Source organism: Triticum aestivum, chromosome 1A, assembly GCF_018294505.1.
Source record: "Triticum aestivum cultivar Chinese Spring chromosome 1A, IWGSC CS RefSeq v2.1, whole genome shotgun sequence".
Taxonomy (NCBI): Eukaryota; Viridiplantae; Streptophyta; class Magnoliopsida; order Poales; family Poaceae; genus Triticum; species Triticum aestivum.
This window is the reverse complement of record NC_057794.1, coordinates 129866849-129888461: the sequence shown is the minus strand read 5'-3', so window position 1 is coordinate 129888461 and position 21613 is coordinate 129866849. Positions and strand designations below refer to the sequence as shown.

Here is a 21613-nt window from a genome sequence, read left to right as displayed (position 1 = left end):
ACCTCCTGTCTGCGGCGGATGCGGTGTCCGATTTATGGGTCAGCATTAGAGATGACCTAACAAGGTGGATATATGGTATAGCTTCTACGTGAACCGGCCAAAATACAGAGTGAATCAACTCCTCGTCCCATGTACTTGTAACGCCCTACGACCGGAGCTTCAGATGCCTTCCATGATTTTCGAGATTCGCCGTGTGATTTGTTTGGTTCGTTGCTTTTATTTTGTTAGCATCATGTGCATTGCATCATGTCATCTTGCACCAATTCCTAAAACTCAACCAATTAAATTGTATGGATCTTCGATTCATTTAAATCGAGGGAAGTACATATGGTGTTTTCTCTTTATAACATATCCTCCCAATACTAGGGAGCTATAATAAATATTCCATTAGTTTGAAATTAACCAGAACACACTTGCAAGTAATTCCCCAGGCCTTTGTTATCTCACATCTTGACCTCAAACGTTGTCCATAAATTCTTTCATCACTTTTCCAATCTCCACCAAAATTCCCAACGTTTTGGACTTCTCAAACACCCCATTCCTATTCAAATCCATTTAAATTAAATTCAAATGAATTTGAATTCAATTCTTGCAATCTTGCCACTTCATTTTTTTTGGGATCATACACATTTTTGTGAGTCCGACAAAATAGCCCCCATGCACAAATTCTTTCCCTAACCCCCTCTTCCTTTTCTTCTCTCTAATGTGTTTCTGTTAAAGGAAATAAGAGAGGGAGAAGAGAGTCCAGCCCAGCTAGGCCTCCCAGTAGCCCAACTAATTCGGCCCAAGGCCCATCTGGACCTCCTAACCCTATAACCCCTTCCCGAACCCCATCTCTCTCCTCGTTCCTCCTCCAGCGCTACCAACGCACACACGCTACCAGCGCCAGGAAGGGCTTCGCCCCGATCCCCTCGCGCCTCGCTCGTGTTCTCCTTTGTCGCCTGTAGCGTGCTCCTTCGCCGCCTCGACCCACTGCATCACCCGTCGCCCTTCTCCCCTCGCATCAGCGACGACTACGCCGCCCTACATGTCTTGCTCCGGCCATCCATGGCGCCCGCGCCAAGACCAGCGAGCAGCTGCCCACGTTCCACGCCCGAGGCCTCCTCCTCGACTCCTCCGCCTTTGCGCCAGCAACGGCGTCGCCATCGCCATCCGTCCTCGGGATCCTCGTCAACGTCCAGTCCTGTCCTCGACCTCGCCACCCTCCTCTGCGCCTCCATCACATCGCCGCCTTGCTGCCTTCCCCACCACCGGCTTGCTACCTCGCCGGACCTCCTCTGCCTCCAAGGCCGCCGCTGCTCTGGCCGCAACCACCTCCGACCTTCAACCCCGATGCCCGCCATGGCCCTCCTCACGCTGCTGCTCCTTGGCTTCGTCCTCTGTCGCCACCATCTCCTCTCCCAACGCCCTTGCGGATGATGTCGCTGCAAGACTGCCACGATGCCATCATGGAGCCCCAGGTCCGAAGTTGACCACGACGTCGATGCCCCTCAAGTTCAGCTACACGGAAACGCCAAGTACCCCTACGCGCATGTACAACTACTGATCCCGTGGATGTCACCAAGTACCTCTACCGATGACCTAAACAACTACGTAACATGTACCACTACCGCCGCCTTCGGAATCGCTAAGAACGATAAGAACCTTGATGTCCGATGCATAAAACAACTACCGTCACTGATGACCCGGGTAGCAGAAATGCCAAGTACCCCTTCAAGTGACGAGACCGGGAAGTTCGAAGACCCCAAGTACCTCTTCGAAACGACCGAGTACCACTACCGTCAACCCTCGAAGACCCCATGGACATCAAGTTCCTCGTTGTGACCCCGAACACCTATGGAGTGTGTAAAACTACGAAGCGAGAACGACTACTTCCACTACGAACGTCCCGAGAACGTCTACTTCCTCTATGTTGCACCGAACGAGAACCGTCCCGTTTGCACGCTTTGAAGGTGTAACCCCGAGACGACCGCCCGTGAACGAATGCACGTGTTGTATGAGATGCATGTTTGGATGTTGTACCCTCCCGTGAATGTTAGTTGTTTCCTTCGCTTGGCACCGTCATCGACATGTGGGACACCCGGTATCCGGGATCACTCCCCGTCACTCTTGCACGTTTCACGCACCCACACTTGTTCCTTTGCACCAGCATCCCAATTGAGTTGCCGGAACCGATATGTTGCCGTGGCATCATTTTCAGATTCGTTGCCGTGGCACGCCTTTCGTTTCCGCCACGATGACAAATGCTTCATAATATGCTCATGTCAAATTTTTCATAAAAAATTGCATAAAACTTGCCCATGTCATTCGCATCATGGTAACAACTTTTAAAATGGTTAGAATTGTTGTTTGCATTAAATTGCTAAATGCACATGAGGATTTACTGGAATTGTTGTTTGATGTTTCCGGCCTCACTTAAAATGCCTAACTGTGTATTTTACTCATGTTTCACCCCTTGCCATGTTATTCAACATTTAATATTGTTGAGTACATAAACGGGAGAGAACTAAATAAGTCATGTGGTGTTTCGTCAGTATGCAACTCGTTGCATATTGAGCTCCACTTAATTTGTAGTTTTGGTTGTTGCACTTTGTCATGTCATCATGCCTCTTTAAACCAGACATGCATCATACTTGGTTGTGCATCATGCCATGTTTATGTGATGGTTGATTACTATGTTGTTTGCTCCTTTCCGGTGTTGCTTCTTCTTGTTAGTTCCGGTAACGTCGCGTTTGTGAGGATCCGTTCGACTACGTCCGTTTGTCTTCTTCATGGACTCGTTCTCCTTCCTTGCGGGATCTCAGACAAGATGACCATACCCTCGAAATCACTTCTATCTTTACTTGCTAGTTGTTCGCTCTATCGTTATGTCGCGCTACGTACCACTTGTTTATCATGCCTCCCATATTGCCATGTCAAGCCTCTAACCCACCTTCCTAGCAAACCGTTGTTTGGCTATGTTACTACTTTTGCTCAGCCCCTCTTATAGCGTTGCTAGTTGCAGGTGAAGCTGAAGTTTGTTCCATGTTGGAACATGGATATGTTGGGATATCATTATTATATCTTTTACTTTAATGCATCTATATACTTGGTAAAGGGTGGAAGGCTCGGCCTTATGCCTGGTGTTTTGTTCCACTCTTGCCGCCCTAGTTTCCGTCATACCGGTGTTATGTTTCTTGATTTTGCGTTCCTTACGCGGTTGGGTGTTATGGGAACCCCTTGACAGTTCGTTTTGAATAAAACTCCTCCAGCAAGGCCCAACCTTGGTTTTAACATTTGCCACCTAATCCTTTTTCCCTTGGGTTCTGCTGACTCAAGGGTCATCTTTATTTTAAACCCTCGGCCCAGTGCTCCTCTGAGTATTGGTCCAACGTGGGCGATGTCCGGCGCCCCCTGGGCAACCAGGGTCTATGCCAACCCAACGTCTTGCCCATCCGGTGTGCCCTGAGAACGAGATACGTGCGACTCCTATCGGGATTTGTCGGCACATCGGGCGGCTTTGCTAGTCTTATTTTACCATTGTCGAAATGTCTTGTAACTGGGATTCCGAGACTGATCGGGTCTTTCCGGGAGAAGGAATATCCTTCGTTGATCGTGAGAGCTTGTGATGGGCTAAGTTGGAACACCCCTGCAGGGTATAAACTTTCGAGAGTCGTGCCCGCGGTTATGTGGCAGATGGAAATTTGTTAATATTCGGTTGTAGGGAACTTGACACTTAACTTAATTAAAATGAATCAACCGCGTGTGTAACCGTGATGGTCTCTTCTCGGTGGAGTCCGGGAAGTGAACACGGTTCTTGTGTTATGATTGTGCGTAAGTAGTTTCAGGATCACTTTTTGATCATTTCTAGCTTCTCGACCGTTGCGTTGCTTCTCTTCTCGCTCTCATTTGCGTATGTTAGCCACCATATATGCTTAGTGCTTGCTGCAGCTTCCCCTCACCACTTTCTCCTACCCATAAGCTTAAATAGTCTTGATCTCACGGGTGTGAGATTGCTGAGTCCTCGTGACTCACAGATACTTCCAAACAGTTGCAGGTGCCGATGATACCAGTGCAGGTGACGCAACCGAGCTCAAGTGGGAGCTCGATGAAGATCTTGATCGTTATTGTGTTCCGTTTCCTATTGATCAGTAGTGGAGCCCAGTTGGGACGATCGGGGATCTAGCATTTGGGGTTGTCTTCTTTTATTTTGATTCCGTAGTCGGACCTTTGATTGTACTTTGGATGATGTATGATTTAATTATGTATTGTGAAGTGGCGATTATAAGACAACTCTTTATCCCTTTTTTATTCAGTACATGAGATGTGTGGAGATTACCCCTCTTGCGACAAGTCTATCATGCGGCTATGCCTCTAAATCGTGCCCCGACACGTGGGAGTTATAGCCGCATTGTGGGTGTTACAGTACTCATCTCTAGATTAAGGAGATTTGAAACTTTATTCAGCATTAAACCTTCTCGGGTGTTCTCACCCTTAAATTTGGACTCAAAATAACCCAATTGTCCTCCCATATGTTCACTTGGGATTGGCAAACATATCATCCTTTAAAGGCTTCCAATCCTGCCATAATACTTGTCGCGTCATTGATTAACCCTTCTTTGCTTTTGCATTAAGCAAATTTCCTTCCAGGAAATATTCGCTCTTAGAGCAGAAACACACAAAGAGTTTGGTTCCTCCATTAATTCTCATCATTGTTTGGCTAACATGCCCAGGTTAAAATATTCTAGGTTTCTAAATCCCATTGCACCCATAAGCTTAGGATACATAATTTTCACCATGCTACCCAATGAATACTTGACACCAATAGCCGGTGATCGATTGCGTGGGAACTGCTCCCATCGAACGATTCGTTCATCACGGGGTTCAGAAAATCGTTGTGCCAAGACTTCATGAAACCAGCGCAACAAAACAGCGTTTTTTCGGGATTTTGAACACTAACATTGCAAGCACGCGTATGGGTTGATCCACAACTCTAAAGCAACAATTACTTTCCTCCTGTTGATAGCATTTCTCCTTCCACCCTGCAACTCTTGCACAAACTCCATCAATAAGATGCGGAAACAATCTGAACGGTCCACTCCCACCATTGCAGGCAAAAACCCACGCACTTGTCATTTGGGGACTCTGTCATGATATTTAGCAATTTACACACTTGTACCCTTGAATGAACATCAGTATTGGGACTGACAAAGATGCTACATTTCTCTTCACTCACCATCTGACCTGAGCTCGTACAATTTTCGTCAAGGATTGTTCTAACTCATAATGCATTCTTTTCATCAGCAGACATAAGTATAAGCGAGTCATCCGCAAATAGAAGGAGAGCCATACTTCTCTAGAAAGATGGCCACCTTTCCTGGTGTGGTCTGGGTACTGCATGATGTGGGAACGCCAGAGGTTATTCTGTGCTTAGCACCATCAAGGAGAACAACAGCAGAAGTAAAATAGTTCAGGGAATGATCGGCCATCTTCTCTTGATGCTGTTTTCGCCAGCACCATCAATCAACTATGGATTGCAGCCATCGATCATATTACCATCTCCTTGCAAAAACCATAAAATACATTGTAGTCCCTCCGTTTCTAAATATTTGTCTTTCTAGATATTTCAACAAGTGACTACGTACGGAGCAAAATAAGTGATCTAAAATATGTCTATATACATCTGTATGTGGTAATCCATTTGAAATCTCTAGAAAGACAAATATTTAGAAACAGAGGGACTACAATGTAATTTATGGTTTCTTTCTGCAAGGAGTACGTAGCAACATAAATAGTACATTAACGTAATCTGCAAGAGTCAAAGTTAGCAAACTTCTTCTGTCTATTATGGGCTCTGATCAGCATCTGGTATTTAGACAAAGGAAAAACAAATGGCTATTAACCATCTCTAGCCAGTCTGCTAAAACCGGGAGGATTGCCATCAGTAACCAACAAAGGCTCGTAATTCATGTCCGGTAACCTGAATTACCATCTTCGGAACATATTTTGACAATGAGACACTAATCAGACCGTGAAGAGCCGGTTCGATAATATAAGGGGGCCCGTACATTGTGTCAACTATTTCATTTTATAATTTACAAATTGCTCTGTCGAAGCCACATCAGGGACATGTTGCACCCTCAATGGATAATGCAGAGTTACAGCTGCGATTCGATGTCATTTCCTACCCTGTTGTCACTGTGGCGACGCCCAAAGCCAATGGCAGGAGCAGTTGTCGGGCCACTGTCTATCTCAGCTTTGCAGAGGGGGCACAGTGCGTTTATCTTGAGCCATTTGTCTACGCATTCTTTGTGGAAGAAGTGGGTGCAAGGAAGCTCTCGGAGATCATCATTGTTCGAGTATCTTGCTAGGCAGATACAGCAAATCTGCATATCAAAGGACGCACCTCAGGCTTTAAATCAAGAGTATAGGTAAGAAAGTTGTGTAATACTCCCTCCCACTACTATAAGATGTTCCAACTTTTTTCTAAATGGGATATATGTAGACACGTTTTAGTGTGTTTGTTCGCTCATTTCAGTCTATATTGAAATATCCAGAACATCTTGTAATAGTGAATGAGGGGAGTAGATAGGAGTGTGGGAGAAAAACTCACAGCATCTTCAGCAGAAACAATCCGCTCCTTGTCTGTTCCAGCAGCAACAACTCCGCCGCCGACTTCAATCCCCTCGCCGTTACGGGACTTCTTCGTTTTGAACTTGTATGTTCTCAAGGCATTGATTGCTTCTGCAGTAGCACCTTTGTTTTGGTTTAGATCTTCACGAAAGCTCATTAGGGAGATTATGCAGGGCAGGCAGCAACATATCAGTGCGCACAGAATGAAAGGCATAGCATAGCCGATGCAGCTAAATGTGAGGAAGGCTATACACAACCTGAAAAAGAAAAGATTTACACTTATGGAACACATAAATGAGTTGCAAAGATACTGCAGCACGGGAAGCTAGCAGCTCACCTGTATAAGTTGGGAGCGTCATGGGCAGAGGAATGTCCACCAAATACCCACACATTCCCCACAACAAACCACACGGCGAAGAAACAGTCAAGGGCCATCCTGAAGTGATCGGCATAAGCTTGGGCCCTGTAAGAAAGAGTCCGGGTGCACCTCAGTTTAAAACTTAAAACATAGCAACTCAGAGGCTGCACTCTAAAGAAAGCTAGCCAAAGAAGTGCTGAGAATACTAATGCCCTCCACACAGGACGATAGCTTTACTTTAACAAAACGTTGGCAGAATAATAGTCATGTATATTTTTGTCATCAGATTGTGTCCACATTACCCCATTTATGTTATCCTACTGTGCAATCATAATAGCACAACAAATAGAGGTTTAACGCAATTTCTCCACATGTCTTACAGAGAGAGACAGTAGATGAATTAGACTACAGGCATATAAATTTAAAAGGGGCTGAAGTAATCATGGAACTGAAGACAATGTTACCTGGGATTTCTGGTAAGCACGTTGTTTTGCGAGACTCCATTTGTGTCAGTTACAAAACCAGCTTCAGACATGCCAGGGGCCGAATTTGTTGTGTGAGAATTGGACTCAGGTATGCTGTTCGGAGGGAAGTTCTGACTTGCTGGTTCTTGCCCAGTTGTTGGGCGGTTGCGATGGAGATAGCGCCAGTAGAGAAGAGGAAGAGTAGCAACACAACCTACCGTATAACCAATGACCCACTCAAATAATGGAGAATGCGGACGTTCCTTCCTTGACAATGACAGAACACAAATGGCCGCTATAATCTGGCTAACTGTTACAACAAGCTCAATGGAGATCCAGCAACTAGAATTCAACGGACTTTGCCGATGACGAGCACGATTAGCATCTCTTCTTGCTAGAGGAGCACTTTGAGAGTTAGATGCAGTAGTTGTCTCCGAAGAACTTTCTGAGATGTGAGGCAATCGATCCAAACCATCATTATCCTCCCGACGAGTGGTTGACGATGAAGCAACATCATCCCTTGGGCTCTCAATTGCAATCTCAAGATGAGCAGTATTTTCCATGTGGTCTATCAGTAAAGGGTGATTGTCTGTTTCACTGCTTGCTTCTGATTCAACAGGATGAGCAGCCATCAACTGAACGCTGCATATGAAACTAGCTCGTTGTGTTTGCCAGAAATACAGCTGCTTTGACTTAAGACAGATGGCAATCTCTATAGGAAAATGGACTTGATCCAAGGCCAGGCAATTTGAATTGTTTTTTTTAAACCTATGACAGCAGGACAGATTCACTGCACCTGAAAGAAGATGAACAACAGATGCCAATTAGCTATATTTAACTAGCTCTCTTTAAGCAAGAAGCTCTAAACAGAATTGACTAACATTAATAACAATCTACATATATTTGCTGTGGTCAATTCAACTGATCTATAACAGGGAGCTCAATCTGCATTTATTTACTGTCTCTGGTTAAGTTGTGTACAGACACCATAATACGAGGAAAACAATACTTCAGTAATTTTAGCGGTTTGACTGGCATAATGATACATAGTTGTCACTTGTCAGATAAGCAGGAATGAATAGCTAGTATAGCACAAAGGATGTTTCTCTGAAAGATTTTCAGAGGCCTATATCCCATCCTACCAGTTTCTGATGGGAATTCAACCTAACTGCATAATTTGACCTGGGGACCTGCAAGTCCGTGTATAGATGTGAACCCTAGCATCACAGTTACTGTGCATGTTCTGCTCAGAAACAGAGAAAGGATTACATCATCATTGTAGAATGTCCTTAGTGGATTGCTCACCAATACATATATATACAGGTTCAGTATCATGCTCAAAACTTGTAACAAATGGAGGCCAAGTTTGAAACCTCGTATGGATGAACAACATTCTCTAACAACTTAAAACGGAATGCTTATAATATACTTAAAGTAGGAACTACACCCTATGCTCCTGAATATAAGACGTTTTGGCAGTTTAATTTAGAAACAGAGATGGTACTTGTGAATCATTCTATTTAATTGAGCAGAGTATACAATCATTTACACATAAAAATACTTCTGACTAAAGAACATCATGGGTTCAAGGTAATCACATGGGGAAATGTAAAGAGGTGTTCAGCGAAGACATGCAAAGATTTTCATGATAGCATACTACCAACATTAAGCCGATCTGTATCTCCCGGGTTGATTTAGAGAGCAAATCAAATAATGATAATTCAATTAAATGATGAACAAAGCACAGGAACAAAAGACGGGTGAGTCTAGTCTATCATCAGCATGAGCATTCTCTACATCTCACTGAGAATAGATGAAGAACCCCAAACTGAGTTCATCTTGTACTAAAAACTTGTAAATCATGACAACAGACCTCCAAACTAACCAAAAACTTTTTCCAGATTTAGGTATATTCGAGGCTGTGGGCCTGTGGCATCTTCTGGCGCTCTATTCGTCTAATTATATTATCCAAACACCAATTATAAGCTCTTTGAAGTTCGATGTTCTAGTGTAGTAAAGAAGTACTCTAGTTAACAGCTATATTCTTGTTCCATACAGCCTTAATCAAACACTAAACTGATTTTCGCCTATTTCCCCTCACATTTTCTCCATCAGTTATTCAGAGACTAAAAAAAGGGACCAAGTCCGCCGCATACAAAAGATCAAGCCGAACCAGAAACACCACATACCTCAAGAAAATCCACTCCCCGGGAACAGCAGCAGCCAGCAGCTCCTCCAATCGCCTGAAACTTGACAGATTCAAGAATCCATGAGAGAAGAAGGCGGAAGAAAGCAGAGGAATAACGCCAGACGCGTACCTGGACCACTTAAGATCGAATCAAATGCTTGGCTCCCAAGCGACCATCCGCCGAGGGTTTCACCAAAGAAATCCAAAGAAAAATCGCCGGACGGCAAGATTGGGCCTTAGGGGAAGGAACAGGTGCCAAACCCTTGGACCAAAGCAAACTCCATTAGTTAAACGGAAAGCACCCAGCTGGCGGGGAAGGGGAAGATGGGAATATACCAAATGGCCAAGTCCAAAACTCCGAGTCGAATTCGTCTTCCTTCCTCAGTCCTCCTCCTCCTCCTCTACTTCTCTTCCCCTTTCTCCAAGTTGAGTGACGACGTATATTTGGAAGGGAAAAACAATTGTGTTTTGTTGTGGTGATTTTGTTTCTAATAAGTAGAGTAATTATTTTGGAGGAATCTTTTGGCCGCTCGAGGTGGGGGAAGGAGAAGGGCGAGCTGTGTACATCGTGGCCGTTGGCTGGATGCGCGTTAGGGATCGCACGGCGAGGTGGTGAGCGGCGTGAGAACCGCACGTGGCCGCTTCACCGGAATTGCTGGGATGGGCGATGGGCCACGTGGGAGATGGTGAGTGGTTTCAAACGGAGGATCGGTGTTTGGCGCAAGAGAGCCGAGATGGCAGTTGGATCGATGACTTCATCAACGGGAGAGTGGGTAATAATGTACTGTGAGATGCAGGATTAGGTTGGTCTTTCTTGTTCTTTAGTGAAACGAAAAAAAAAACACCCATTGTTGATAATAACTTTAAAAGGATCAACAGTACAAACCTAATAAAAATTACGTCGAGATTCTGAGACCACATAACGACCACTACTGTCGTCGGAACGAGCCGTTGTCGCCGCTGCACTGCTGGAGCCGACTTGACCTTGTCGATGACAACCAAGAAGTCTTCGTGCACGTGCCTCTAAGGACCACTCGCAGTTGTCGTCGTTGAACCCTTACATGGATCTAAAGCAACTCACACAAGTCTCACCGCATGATGAGAAATCCTAACGTCACGGTCTCAAGAAGACGGTAGGAATCTACACCGGAGCTCCTTTAAACTTGAGGAGAATTGAAGTCTGGAATACAAATTCAAAGAAGAAGCGATGCCATGCACCTGAGGATCGTGATACGTCTCCAACGTATCTATAATTTTTAATTGTTCCACGCTATTGTATTATCTATCTCGAATGTTTAATATGCATTTATATGTCATTTTATATGATTTTTGGGACTAACCTATTGACCTAAAGCCCAGTGCCAGTTTCTGTTTTTTCCTTATTTTTGAGTTTCGCAGAAAAGGAATATCAAACGGAATCCAATTGACCTGAAAATTTACGGAGATTATTTTTGAAAAATATAAAAAAATACTAGAACGAAAAGATATCGGAGAAGAGCCACGAGGCATCCACATGGACAGAGGGCGCCCCACCCCCTAGGGTGCCCTCCCCCGTCCTTGTCGTCGCCTCGTGGGCCCTCCTGACTTATTCCCGACGCCAACGCCTCTTATAAATCCCCAAAACCCTAGAACAGAACTTAGATCGGGAGTTCCGCCGTCGCAAGCCTCTGTAGCCACTAAAAACTAATCGGGACCCTGTTCCGGCACCCTGGCGGAGGCGGGAATCATCACCGGTGACTATCTTCATCATCCCGGCGCTCTTCATGAGGAGGAGGGAGTAGTTCACCCTCGGGGCTGAGGGTATGTACCAGTAGCTATGTGTTTGATCTCTCTCTCTCTTTCTCTCTCCCTCTCTCTCTCGTGTTCTTGATTTGGCACGATCTTGATGTACTGCGAGCTTTGCTATTATAGTTGGATCTTATGATGTTTCTCCCCCTCTACCTTCTTGTAATGGATTGAGCTTTTCCTTTGAAGTTATCTTACCGGATTGAGTTTTTAAGGATTTGAGAACACTTGATGTATGTCTTGCATGTGCTTATCTATGGCGACAATGGGATATTCACGTGATCTACTTGATGTATGTTTTGGTGATCAACTTGCAGGTTCTGTGAACTTGTGAACTTATGCATAGGGTTGGTACACGTTTTCGTCTTGACTCTCCGGTAGAAACTTTGGGGCACTCTTTGAAATTCTTTGTGTTGGTTTGAATAGATGAATCTGAGATTGTGTGATGCATATCGTATAATCAAACCCGCGGATACTTGTGGTGACATTGAAGTATCTAGGTGACATTAGGGTTTTGGTTGATGTGTGTCTTAAGGTGTTATTTTAGTACAAACTCTGGGGCTGTTTATGGCACTTATAGGAATAGCCCAATAGATTGATCAGAAAGAATAACTTTGGAGTGGTTTCGTACCCTACAATAATCTCTTCGTTTGTTCTCCGCTATTAGTGACTTTGGAGTGACTCTTTGTTGCGCGTTGAGGGATTGTTATATGATCTAATTATGTTATCATTGTTGAGAGAACTTGCACTAGTGGAAGTATGAACCCTAGGCCTTGTTTCCAAGCATTGCAATACCGTTTTCGCTCACTTTTACTACTTGCTACCTTGCTGTTTTTATATTTTCAGATTACAAAAACTTATATCTACCATCCATATTGCACTTGTATCACCATCTCTTCATCGAACTAGTGCACCTATACAATTTACCATTGTATTGGGTGTGTTGGGGACACAAGAGACTCTTTCTTATTTGGTTGCAGGGTTGTTAGAGAGAGAGACCATCTTCATCCTATGCCTTTGATAACCCACAAGTATAGGGGATCGCAACAGCTTTCGAGGGTAGAGTATTCAACCCAAATTTATTGATTCGACACAAGGGGAGCCAAAAAATATTCTCAAGTATTAGCAGCTGAGTTGTCAATTCAACCACACCTGGAAACTTCGTATCTGCAGCAAAGTGTTTAGTAGCAAAGTAATATGATAGTGGTGGTAGCGGCAACAAAAGTAAAGACAACAAAAGTAATGTTTTTGATATTTTGTAGTGATTGTAACAGTAGCAGCGGGAAAGTAAATAAGCGTAAACCAGCATATGGAAAACTCGTAGGCACCGGATCAGTGATGGATAATTATGCAGGATGCGGTTCATCATGTATCAGTCATAACATAAGGTGACACAGAACTAGCTCCAATTCATCAATGTAATGTAGGCATGTATTCCGTATATAGTCATACATGCTTATGGAAAAGAACTTGCATGACATCTTTTGTCCTACCCTCCCGTGGCAGTGGGGTCCTATTGGAAACTAAGGGATATTAAGGCCTCCTTTTAATAGAGAACCGGAACAAAGCATTAGCACATAGTGAATACATGAACTCCTCAAACTATGGTCATCACCGGGAGTGGTCCCGATTATTGTCACTTCGGGGTTGCCGGGCCCTAGTGACAAACATTAAGCATAGCAATGTCATAGCAACATCAATCTCAGAACATAATGGATACTAGGGATCAAACCCTAACAAAATTAACTCGATTACATGATAAATCTCATCCGACCCATCACCGTCCAGCAAGCCTATGATGGAATTACTCACGCACGGCGTTGAGCATCATGAAATTGGTGATGGAGGATGGTTGATGATGATGACGATGACGAATCCCCCTCTCCGGAGCCCCGAACGGACTCCAGATCAGCCCTCCCGAGAGGTTTTAGGGCTTGGCGGCGGCTCCGTATCGTAAAACGCGATGATTTCTTCTCTCTGATTTTTTTTCTCTCCGAAAGCAAATATATAGAGTTGGAGTTGGCGTCGGAGGGCATCCAGGGGGGCCACGAGGTAGGGGGCGCGCCCTAGAGGGGGGGCGCCCCCACCCTCGTGGACAGGGTGTGGGCCCCCTGGTCTTCATCTTTGGCGAGGATTTTTTATTATTTTTTCTAAGATTTTCCGTGGAGTTTCAGGTCATTCCGAGAATATTTGTTTTCCGCACATAAAACAACACCACGATAATTCTGCTGAAAACATCGTCAGTCCGGGTTAGTTCCATTCAAATCATACAAGTTAGAGTTCAAAACAAGGGCAAAAGTGTTTGGAAAAGTAGATACGACGGAGATGTATCAACTCCCCCAAGCTTAAACCCTTGCTTGTCCTCAAGCAATTTAGTTGACAAACTGAAAGAAAGAAAGAAAAACTTTTATAAACTCCGTTTGCTCTTGTTGTTGTAACTATGTCAAGCCAACATTCAAGTTTTCAGCATAGATCATAACTAACCACATTTGCAATAATGCTCAGGTCTCATAATTACTCATATCAATAGCATAATCAACTAGCAAGCCATAATAATAAATCTCGGATGACAACACTTTCTCAAAACAATCATAATATGATATAACAAGATGGTATCTCGCTAGCCCTTTCTGAGACCGCAAAACATAAATGCAGAGCACCTTTAAAGATCAAGGACTGACTAGACATTGTAATTCATGGTAAAAGAGATCCAATCATAGTCATACCCAATATAAATTAACAGTGATGAATGCAAATGACAGTTGTGCTCTCCAGCTAGTGCTTTTTAATAAGAGGGTGATGACTCAACATAAAAGTAAATGAATAGGCCCTTCGCAGAGGGAAGCAGGGATTTGTAGAGGTGCTAGAGCTTGGTTTTGCAATAGAGATAAATTGTATTTTGAGCGGTATACTTTCATTGTCAACGTAGCAACTAAGAGATGGCGATATCTTCCATGCTAAACACATTATAGGCGGTTCCCAAACAGAATGGTAAAGTTTATACTCCCCCTCCACCAACAAGCATCAGTCCATGACTTGCTCGAAACAACGAGTGTCTCGAACATACATCAGGTCCCAAGGGGAGTTTTGTTTGCAATTAATGTTGATTTGGTTTGCATAAAGCATGGGACTGGGCATCCCGGTGACCAGCCATTTTCTCGTGAGTGAGGAGCGGAGTCCACTCCTCTTGAGAATAACCCGCCTAACACGAAAGATAAGGACAACCTTGGTTGATACATGAGCTATTCGAGCATACGAAACAGAATGTTTATTTGAAGGTTTAGAGTTTGGCACATACAAATTTACTTGGAACGGCAGGTAGATACCACATATAGGAGGGTATAGTGGACTCATCTGGAATAACTTTGGGGTTTAAGGGATTGGATGCACAAGCAGTATTCCCGCTTAGTACAAGTGAAGGCTAGCAAAAGACTGGGAAGCGACCAACTAGAGAGCGACAACAACCATGTACATGCATTAAGATTAATAAATATTGGATGCAAGCATGAGTAGGATATAATCCACCATGAACATAAATATCGTGAAGGCTATGTTGATTTTGTTTCAACTACATGCGTGAACATGTGCCAAGTCAAGTCACTTAAATCATTCAAAGGAGGATACCACCCCATCATACCACATCATAATCATCTCAATAGCATGTTGGCACACAAGGTAAACCATTATAACTCATAGCTAATCAAGCATGGCACAAGCAACTACGATCTCTAATTGTCATTGCAAACATGTTTATTCATAATAAGCTGAATCAAGAACGAGGGGCTCATCATATTTACAAAAACAAAAGAGGTCGAGTTCATACCAGCTTTTCTCATCTCAGTCAGTCCATCATATATCATCATAATTGCCTTTCACTTGCATGACCGAACGGTGTGAATAATAATAAGAGTGTACGTGCATTGGACTAAGCTGGAATCTGCAGGCATTCAATAAACAGGAGAAGACAAGGCAATATGGGCTCTTGGTTAAATCAACAATAATGCATATAAGAGCCACTTCAACAATTTAATTATGGTCTTCTCCTAGTGATCCCCAAAGAAAAGAAAAGAAATAAAACTATTTACACGAGAAAGCTCCCAACAAGCAAAAGAAGAACGGGAAATATTTTTGGGTTTTCTTTTTAATTATTACTACTACAGCAGAAAAATAAACTACTACTAATTTTTTTGGTTTTTCTTAAGGTTTAACAAACACACAAGAAGAAAGCAGGAAAAAGAAAATAAACTAGCATGGATATTATAGTGAAAGAGTATGAGCACCGACATCTAGCAACGAGTGTGTGTGGACATAAATGTAATGTCGGTGAGAAATACGTATTCCCCCAAGCTTAGGCTTTTGGCCTAAGTTGGTCTATTGCCAGGGATAGCCTGGCGGATACCCATAGGTGTAGTTGGGGTCGTACTGTGATGAAGAATAGTTGGGAGCATACTGATGTGCAGCGGTTATCCCCTGCTGAGCTGCAGCATGGAGTCGAGTTGCCTCCGCTCTCCTCTCGTACTCTTCTGCCTCCTCTCTGGTAATAACATATCTTCTTTTTGTCTGTGAATCAAAGAAGGCAGGAGCAGGGAGAGTAATACGGAAAACACGTCGTTTATCAAAAATTGAACGATATAAGAGAGGTGATTCAGGCCTCTCGACAAACTGGTGCAAAGCCATAGAGTTATAATCTAAATATGCAGGAGGCAACTCCGTATCACCCTCACGAATGTCTATCTCAAGAAAGTGAGCTAAGCGGGTTGCATAAATTCCTCCAAAGAAATCTCCATTATGTCTATTATGATGCAACCTACGAGCTGCAATGGCTCCCATATGATAAGATTGGTCTCCTAACACAGCACTTCTAAGAATGCTAAGATCAGGGACACACATATGACATGCTTCATCCTTAGCATTTATGCATCTACCGATGAAGAGAGCAAAATAATGTATAGCAGGAAAGTGAATGCTCCCTATGGTAGCCTGCGTTATATCTCTAGATTCCCCCACAGTTATACTAGCAAGAAAGTTTCTAAATTCAGATTTAGGGGGATCCCTAACACTACCCCATGATGGAAGTTTGCAAGCAGAAGTGAAATCCTCTAAGTCCATGGTATAAGATTTGTCATAGAGATCAAACATGACTGAAGGAGAATTACGCGAAGATGAATACTCAAACCTCCTCACAAATGAACTTGTGAGATCATGATACTGGGGGCATTTGTTAGCCTCAAAATCCTCAAAACTGGCATTGCGCAAATATGCTTTGAATTCTTCTTTAATTCCTGCACGGTCCATAAAATTTTCCGACGGCCATTCGCAAGGCCGTACTGGAGCGTCTCTTGGTGGATCCTCGTCAGTATCGCGCATAGCAATCCTGGGTCCTTGCTTCTTAGAAGAACCACCTTGGAACATCTTCCTAAGCATATTGTTTTTCTCTAAAAAATTCTGAAATTTTTAGTAACTTCAAACAAAAGTGAACCAACTTCAATAAAACTGATAGCAACTACTCCTACAAGTGCCTAGAGCCTAAATCAAGCATTAGAACTACTTGGAACCATATAAATTTGACATGCAAGCTCAATAACATGGTCACCTATGCAGCACAAATTTGCAAAGAATAAAGCACTAGAACAAAAACTAATTGGACCAATGGAGGAGTCACATACCAAGGAACAATCTACCCAAGCAGTTTTGCGAGAGGTGCTTTGAGCAAGGAGATCGAAAATCACAGCAAAAGTGGCTAGAACTCGTGCTTGAGTTGGTTTTTCGGGTTTGTGCGAGACAGAGGAAGAAGATGGGTGCTGGGATAAGTGGAGGAGGGCCACCATGGGCCCACGAGGCAGGGGGCGCGCCCTAGAGGGGGGGTCGCGCCCACCATCCTCGTGACCAGGTGGCAGCTCCTCCCGCGGTAATTTTTGCACAGTAAATCCTCAAATATTCCCAAAAAATCATATTAAATTGGCATGTCGTTCTAAGGACTTTTATTTTCAGGATATTTTTATATTGCACGGATAAGTCAGGAAACAGACAGAAAATACTATTTTTACTTTATTTCTACTAATTAATAGAAAATATAGAGAGGGTACAAAAGGTTGTGCTTCTAGTTTCATCCATATCATGCTCATCAAAAAGAATCCACTAACAAGGTTGATCAAGTCTTGTTAACAAACTCATTCCGATAATCATGAAACCAGAGAAATTTCGAATAACACTAAGTTACCTCAACGGGGATATGCACATCCCCTATAATAAGTATATCATATTTCTTTTTGACAGTAGGAAGAGGAAATTCAAAACCTCCAATTATAATCGATGGAATTTTTCCAATGGAGTTGATACTATGAACTTGAGGTTGTTTCCTCGGAAAGTGTACCGTATACTCATTACCATTAACATGAAAAGTGACATTGCCTTTGTTGCAATCAATAACAGCCCCTGCGGTATTAAGAAAAGGTCTTCCAAGAATAATAGACATACTATCATCCTCGGGAATATCAAGTATAACAAAGTCTATTAAAATAGTAACGTTTGCAACCACAACAGGCACATCCTCACAAATACCGACAGGTATATCAGTTGATTTATCAGCCATTTGCAAAGATATTTCGGTAGGTGTCAGCTTATTCAAGTCAAGTCTACGATATAAAGAGAGAGGCATAACACTAACACCGGCTCCAAGATCACATAAAGCAGTTTTAATATAATTTCTTTTAATGGAGCAAGGTATAGTAGGTACTCCGGGATCTCCAAGTTTCTTTGGTATTCCACCCATAAAAGTATAATTAGCAAGCATGGTGGAAATCTCAGCTTCCGGTATCTTTCTTTTATTAGTAATGATATCCTTCATATATTTAGCATAAGGATTTGTTTTGAGCACATCAGTTAATCGCATACACAAAAAGATAGGCCTAATCATTTCAGCAAAGCGCTCAAAATCCTCATCATCCTTTTTCTTGGATGGTTTTGGAGGAAAAGGCATGGGTTTCTGAACCCAAGGTTCCCTTTCTTTACCATGTTTCCTAGCAACAAAGTCTCTTTTATCATAACGTTGATTCTTTGATTGTGGGTTATCAAGATCAACAGCAGGTTCAATTCCTACATCATTGTCATTACTAGGTTGAGCATCATCATGAACATCATCATTAATATTTTTATTAGGTTCATGTTCATTACCAGATTGTGTTTCAGCATCAGACATAGATATATCATTTGGATTATCAGGTGGTTCAGCAATAGGTTCACTAGAAGTTTGCACAGTTCTATCATTTTTCTTCTTCTTCTTTTTAGAAGAACTAGGAACATCAATATTATTTCTTTGAGAATCTTGCTCGATTCTCTTAGGGTGGCCTTCAGGATACAAAGGTTCCTGAGTCATTCTACCAGTTCTAGTAGCCACTCTAACAGCATAATCATTTTTCTTACTATTCATTTCATCAAGCACTTCTTTTTGAGCCTTAAGTACTTGTTCTACTTGAGTGGTAACCATAGAAGCATGTTTGCTAACAAGTTTAAGTTCACCTTTAATATTAGCCATATAATCACCCAAGCGTCTAATCATATAAGCATTTTCTTTTAATTGTCTACCAAAATAAGCATTGAAGTCGTCTTGCTTAAACATAAAGTTATCAAACTCATCCAAGCACTGACTAGCAATTTTAGTAGGAGGGACTTCAGCTTTATCATATCTATAGAGAGGATTTACCTTTACTACCTGTGTCGGGATATCGGGATTAGGAGGTTCTTCAGTAAATAAAGAATTGAGATCATATGTTTCTTCAACAGGCGGTATATTAAGACCATGTATTTCTTCAATAGGAGGTAAATTCTTAACATCTTCAGCTTTAATACCTTTTTCTTTCATAGATTTCTTTGCCTCTTGCATATTTTCGGGACTGAGGAATAGAACACCTCTCTTCTTCGGAGTTGGTTTAAGAATAGGCTCAGTAATTGGAGCAGGAGTTGGCTCAGGAGCTGGCTCAGGAGGTGCCCAATTATTTTCATTTGTCAACATATTATTCAATAGAATTTCAGCTTCATCCGATGTTCTTTCCCTGAAAAGAGAACCAGCACAACTATCCAGGTAATCTCTGGAAGCATCGGTTAGTCCATTATAAAAGATATCAAGTATTTTGGGTTTCTTAAGAGGATGATCAAGCAAAGCATTAAGTAACTTAAGAAGCCTCCCCCAAGCTTGTGGGAGACTCTCTTCTTTAATTTGCACGAAGTTGTATATTTCCCTCAAAGCAACTTGTTTCTTATGAGCAGGGAAATATTTAGCAGAGAAGTAATAAATCATATCCCGGGGACTACGCACACAACCAGGATCAAGAGAATTAAACCATATCTTAGCATCACCCTTTAATGAGAACGGAAATATTTTGAGTATATAAAAGTAACGCGATCTCTCATCATTAGTAAACAGGGCGGCTATATCATTTAACTTAGTAAGATGTGCCTCAACAGTTTTAGAATCATAGCCATAAAACGGATCAGATTCAACCAAAGTAATTATATCAGGATCAATAGAGAATTCATAATCCTTATCAGGAACACATATATGTGAAGTAGCAAAAGCAGGGTTGGGTTTCATTTTATCTCTAAGTGATTCTTTGTTCCATTTAACTAATAACCTCTTAAGCTCATATCTATCCCTGCAAGCTAAAATAGCGGCAGAAGATTCGATATCAAAAAGATAGCCCTCAGGAATAACAGGCATATTTTCATCATCACTTTCATCATCGTATTCAGATTCAATAATTTCTTTTTCTCCAGCCCTAGCAATTTATTCATCAAGAAATTCACTAAGGGGCACATTAGTATCAGGCATAGAAGCAGTTTCATCATAAGTATCATGCGTAGCAGAAGTGGCATCATCAATAACATGCGACATATCGGAACAAATAGCAGAAGCAGGTTTAGGTGCCGCTAGCTTACTCATAACAGAAGGTGAATCAAGTGCAGAGCTAGATGGCAGTTCCTTACCTCCCCTTGTAGTTGAGGGATAAATTGTTGTCTTAGCGTCTTTCAAGTTCTTCATAGTGTCCAGCAGATATAAATCCCAAGTGACTCAAAGAATAGAGCTATGCTCCCCGGCAACGGTGCCAGAAATTAGTCTTGATAACCCACAAGTATAGGGGATCGCAACAGCTTTCGAGGGTAGAGTATTCAACCCAAATTTATTGATTCGACACAAGGGGAGCCAAAGAATATTCTCAAGTATTAGCAGCTGAGTTGTCAATTCAACCACACCTGGAAACTTAGTATCTGCAGCAAAGTGTTTAGTAGCAAAGTAATATGATAGTGGTGGTAGCGGCAACAAAAGTAAAGACAACAAAAGTAATGTTTTGGTAATTTGTAGTGATTGTAACAGTAGCAGCGGGAAAGTGAATAAGCGTAAACCAGTATATGGAAAACTCGTAGGCACCGGATCAGTGATGGATAATTATGTCGGATGCGGTTCATCATGTATCAGTCATAACATAAGGTGACACAGAACTAGCTCCAATTTATCAATGTAATGTAGGAATGTATTCCGTATATAGTCATACGTGCTTATGGAAAAGAACTTGCATGACATCTTTTGTCCTACCCTCCCGTGGCAGCGGGGTCCTATTGGAAACTAAGGGATATTAAGGCCTCCTTTTAATAGAGAACTGGAACAAAGCATTAGCACATAGTGAATACATGAACTCCTCAAACTATGGTCATCACCGGGAGTGGTCTTGATTATTGTCACTTCGGGGTTGCCGGATCATAACACATAGTAGGTGACTATAGACTTGCAAGATAGGATCAAGAACTCACATATATTCATGAAAACATAATAGGTTCAGATCTGAAATCATGGCACTCGGGCCCTAGTGACAAGCATTAAGCATAGCAAAGTCATAGCAACATCAATCTCAGAACATAATGGATACTAGGGATCAAACCCTAACAAAACTAACTCGATTACATGATAAATCTCATCTAACCCATCACCGTCCAGCAAGCCTACGATGGAATTACTCACGCACGGTGATGAGCATCATGAAATTGGTGATGGAGGATGGTTGATGATGATGACGGCGACGAACCCCCCTCTCCGGAGCCCCGAACGGACTCCAGATCAGCCCTCCCGAGAGGTTTTAGGGCTTGGCGGCGGCTCCGTATCGTAAAACGCGATGATTTCTTCTCTCTGATTTTTCTCTCCAAAAGCAAATATAT

General features: G+C 42.6%; 1 protein-coding gene across 2 annotated transcripts; it reads right to left on the bottom strand.

Moving 5' to 3' along the window:
• Nucleotides 1–6006: 6006 nt before the first annotated feature.
• On the bottom strand, nt 6007–10210 carry LOC123040663 (E3 ubiquitin-protein ligase At1g12760). Of its 2 annotated transcripts, none has more exons than XM_044463450.1 (7): nt 9959–10210; nt 9753–9884; nt 9624–9683; nt 7435–8230; nt 6950–7075; nt 6593–6869; nt 6007–6365 (listed from the first exon to the last, which is right to left on the bottom strand). In XM_044463450.1, exons 4-7 carry the CDS (start codon nt 8064–8066, stop codon nt 6138–6140), a joined length of 1263 nt encoding a protein of 420 aa, XP_044319385.1. In that variant the 5' UTR covers nt 8067–8230; nt 9624–9683; nt 9753–9884; nt 9959–10210; the 3' UTR covers nt 6007–6137. The 2 variants fall into 2 exon arrangements, with proteins under 2 accessions (XP_044319385.1, XP_044319379.1); XM_044463444.1 differs by having other exon boundaries at nt 9624–9677.
• Between the last annotated feature and the right edge of the window lie 11403 nt (nt 10211–21613).

Bases quoted from the DNA above. Each gene is read 5' to 3' on its own strand.
- LOC123040663 (XM_044463450.1), bottom strand. From the start codon at position 8,066: ATGGCTGCTCATCCTGTTGAATCAGAAGCAAGCAGTGAAACAGACAAT. The intron at 7,076-7,434 runs GTAACATTGTCT...TCTTTCTTACAG, and splicing joins GTGCTTACCAGAAATCCCAG to GGCCCAAGCTTATGCCGATC. The intron at 6,870-6,949 runs GTGAGCTGCTAG...TTTCTTTTTCAG, and splicing joins GACGCTCCCAACTTATACAG to GTTGTGTATAGCCTTCCTCA.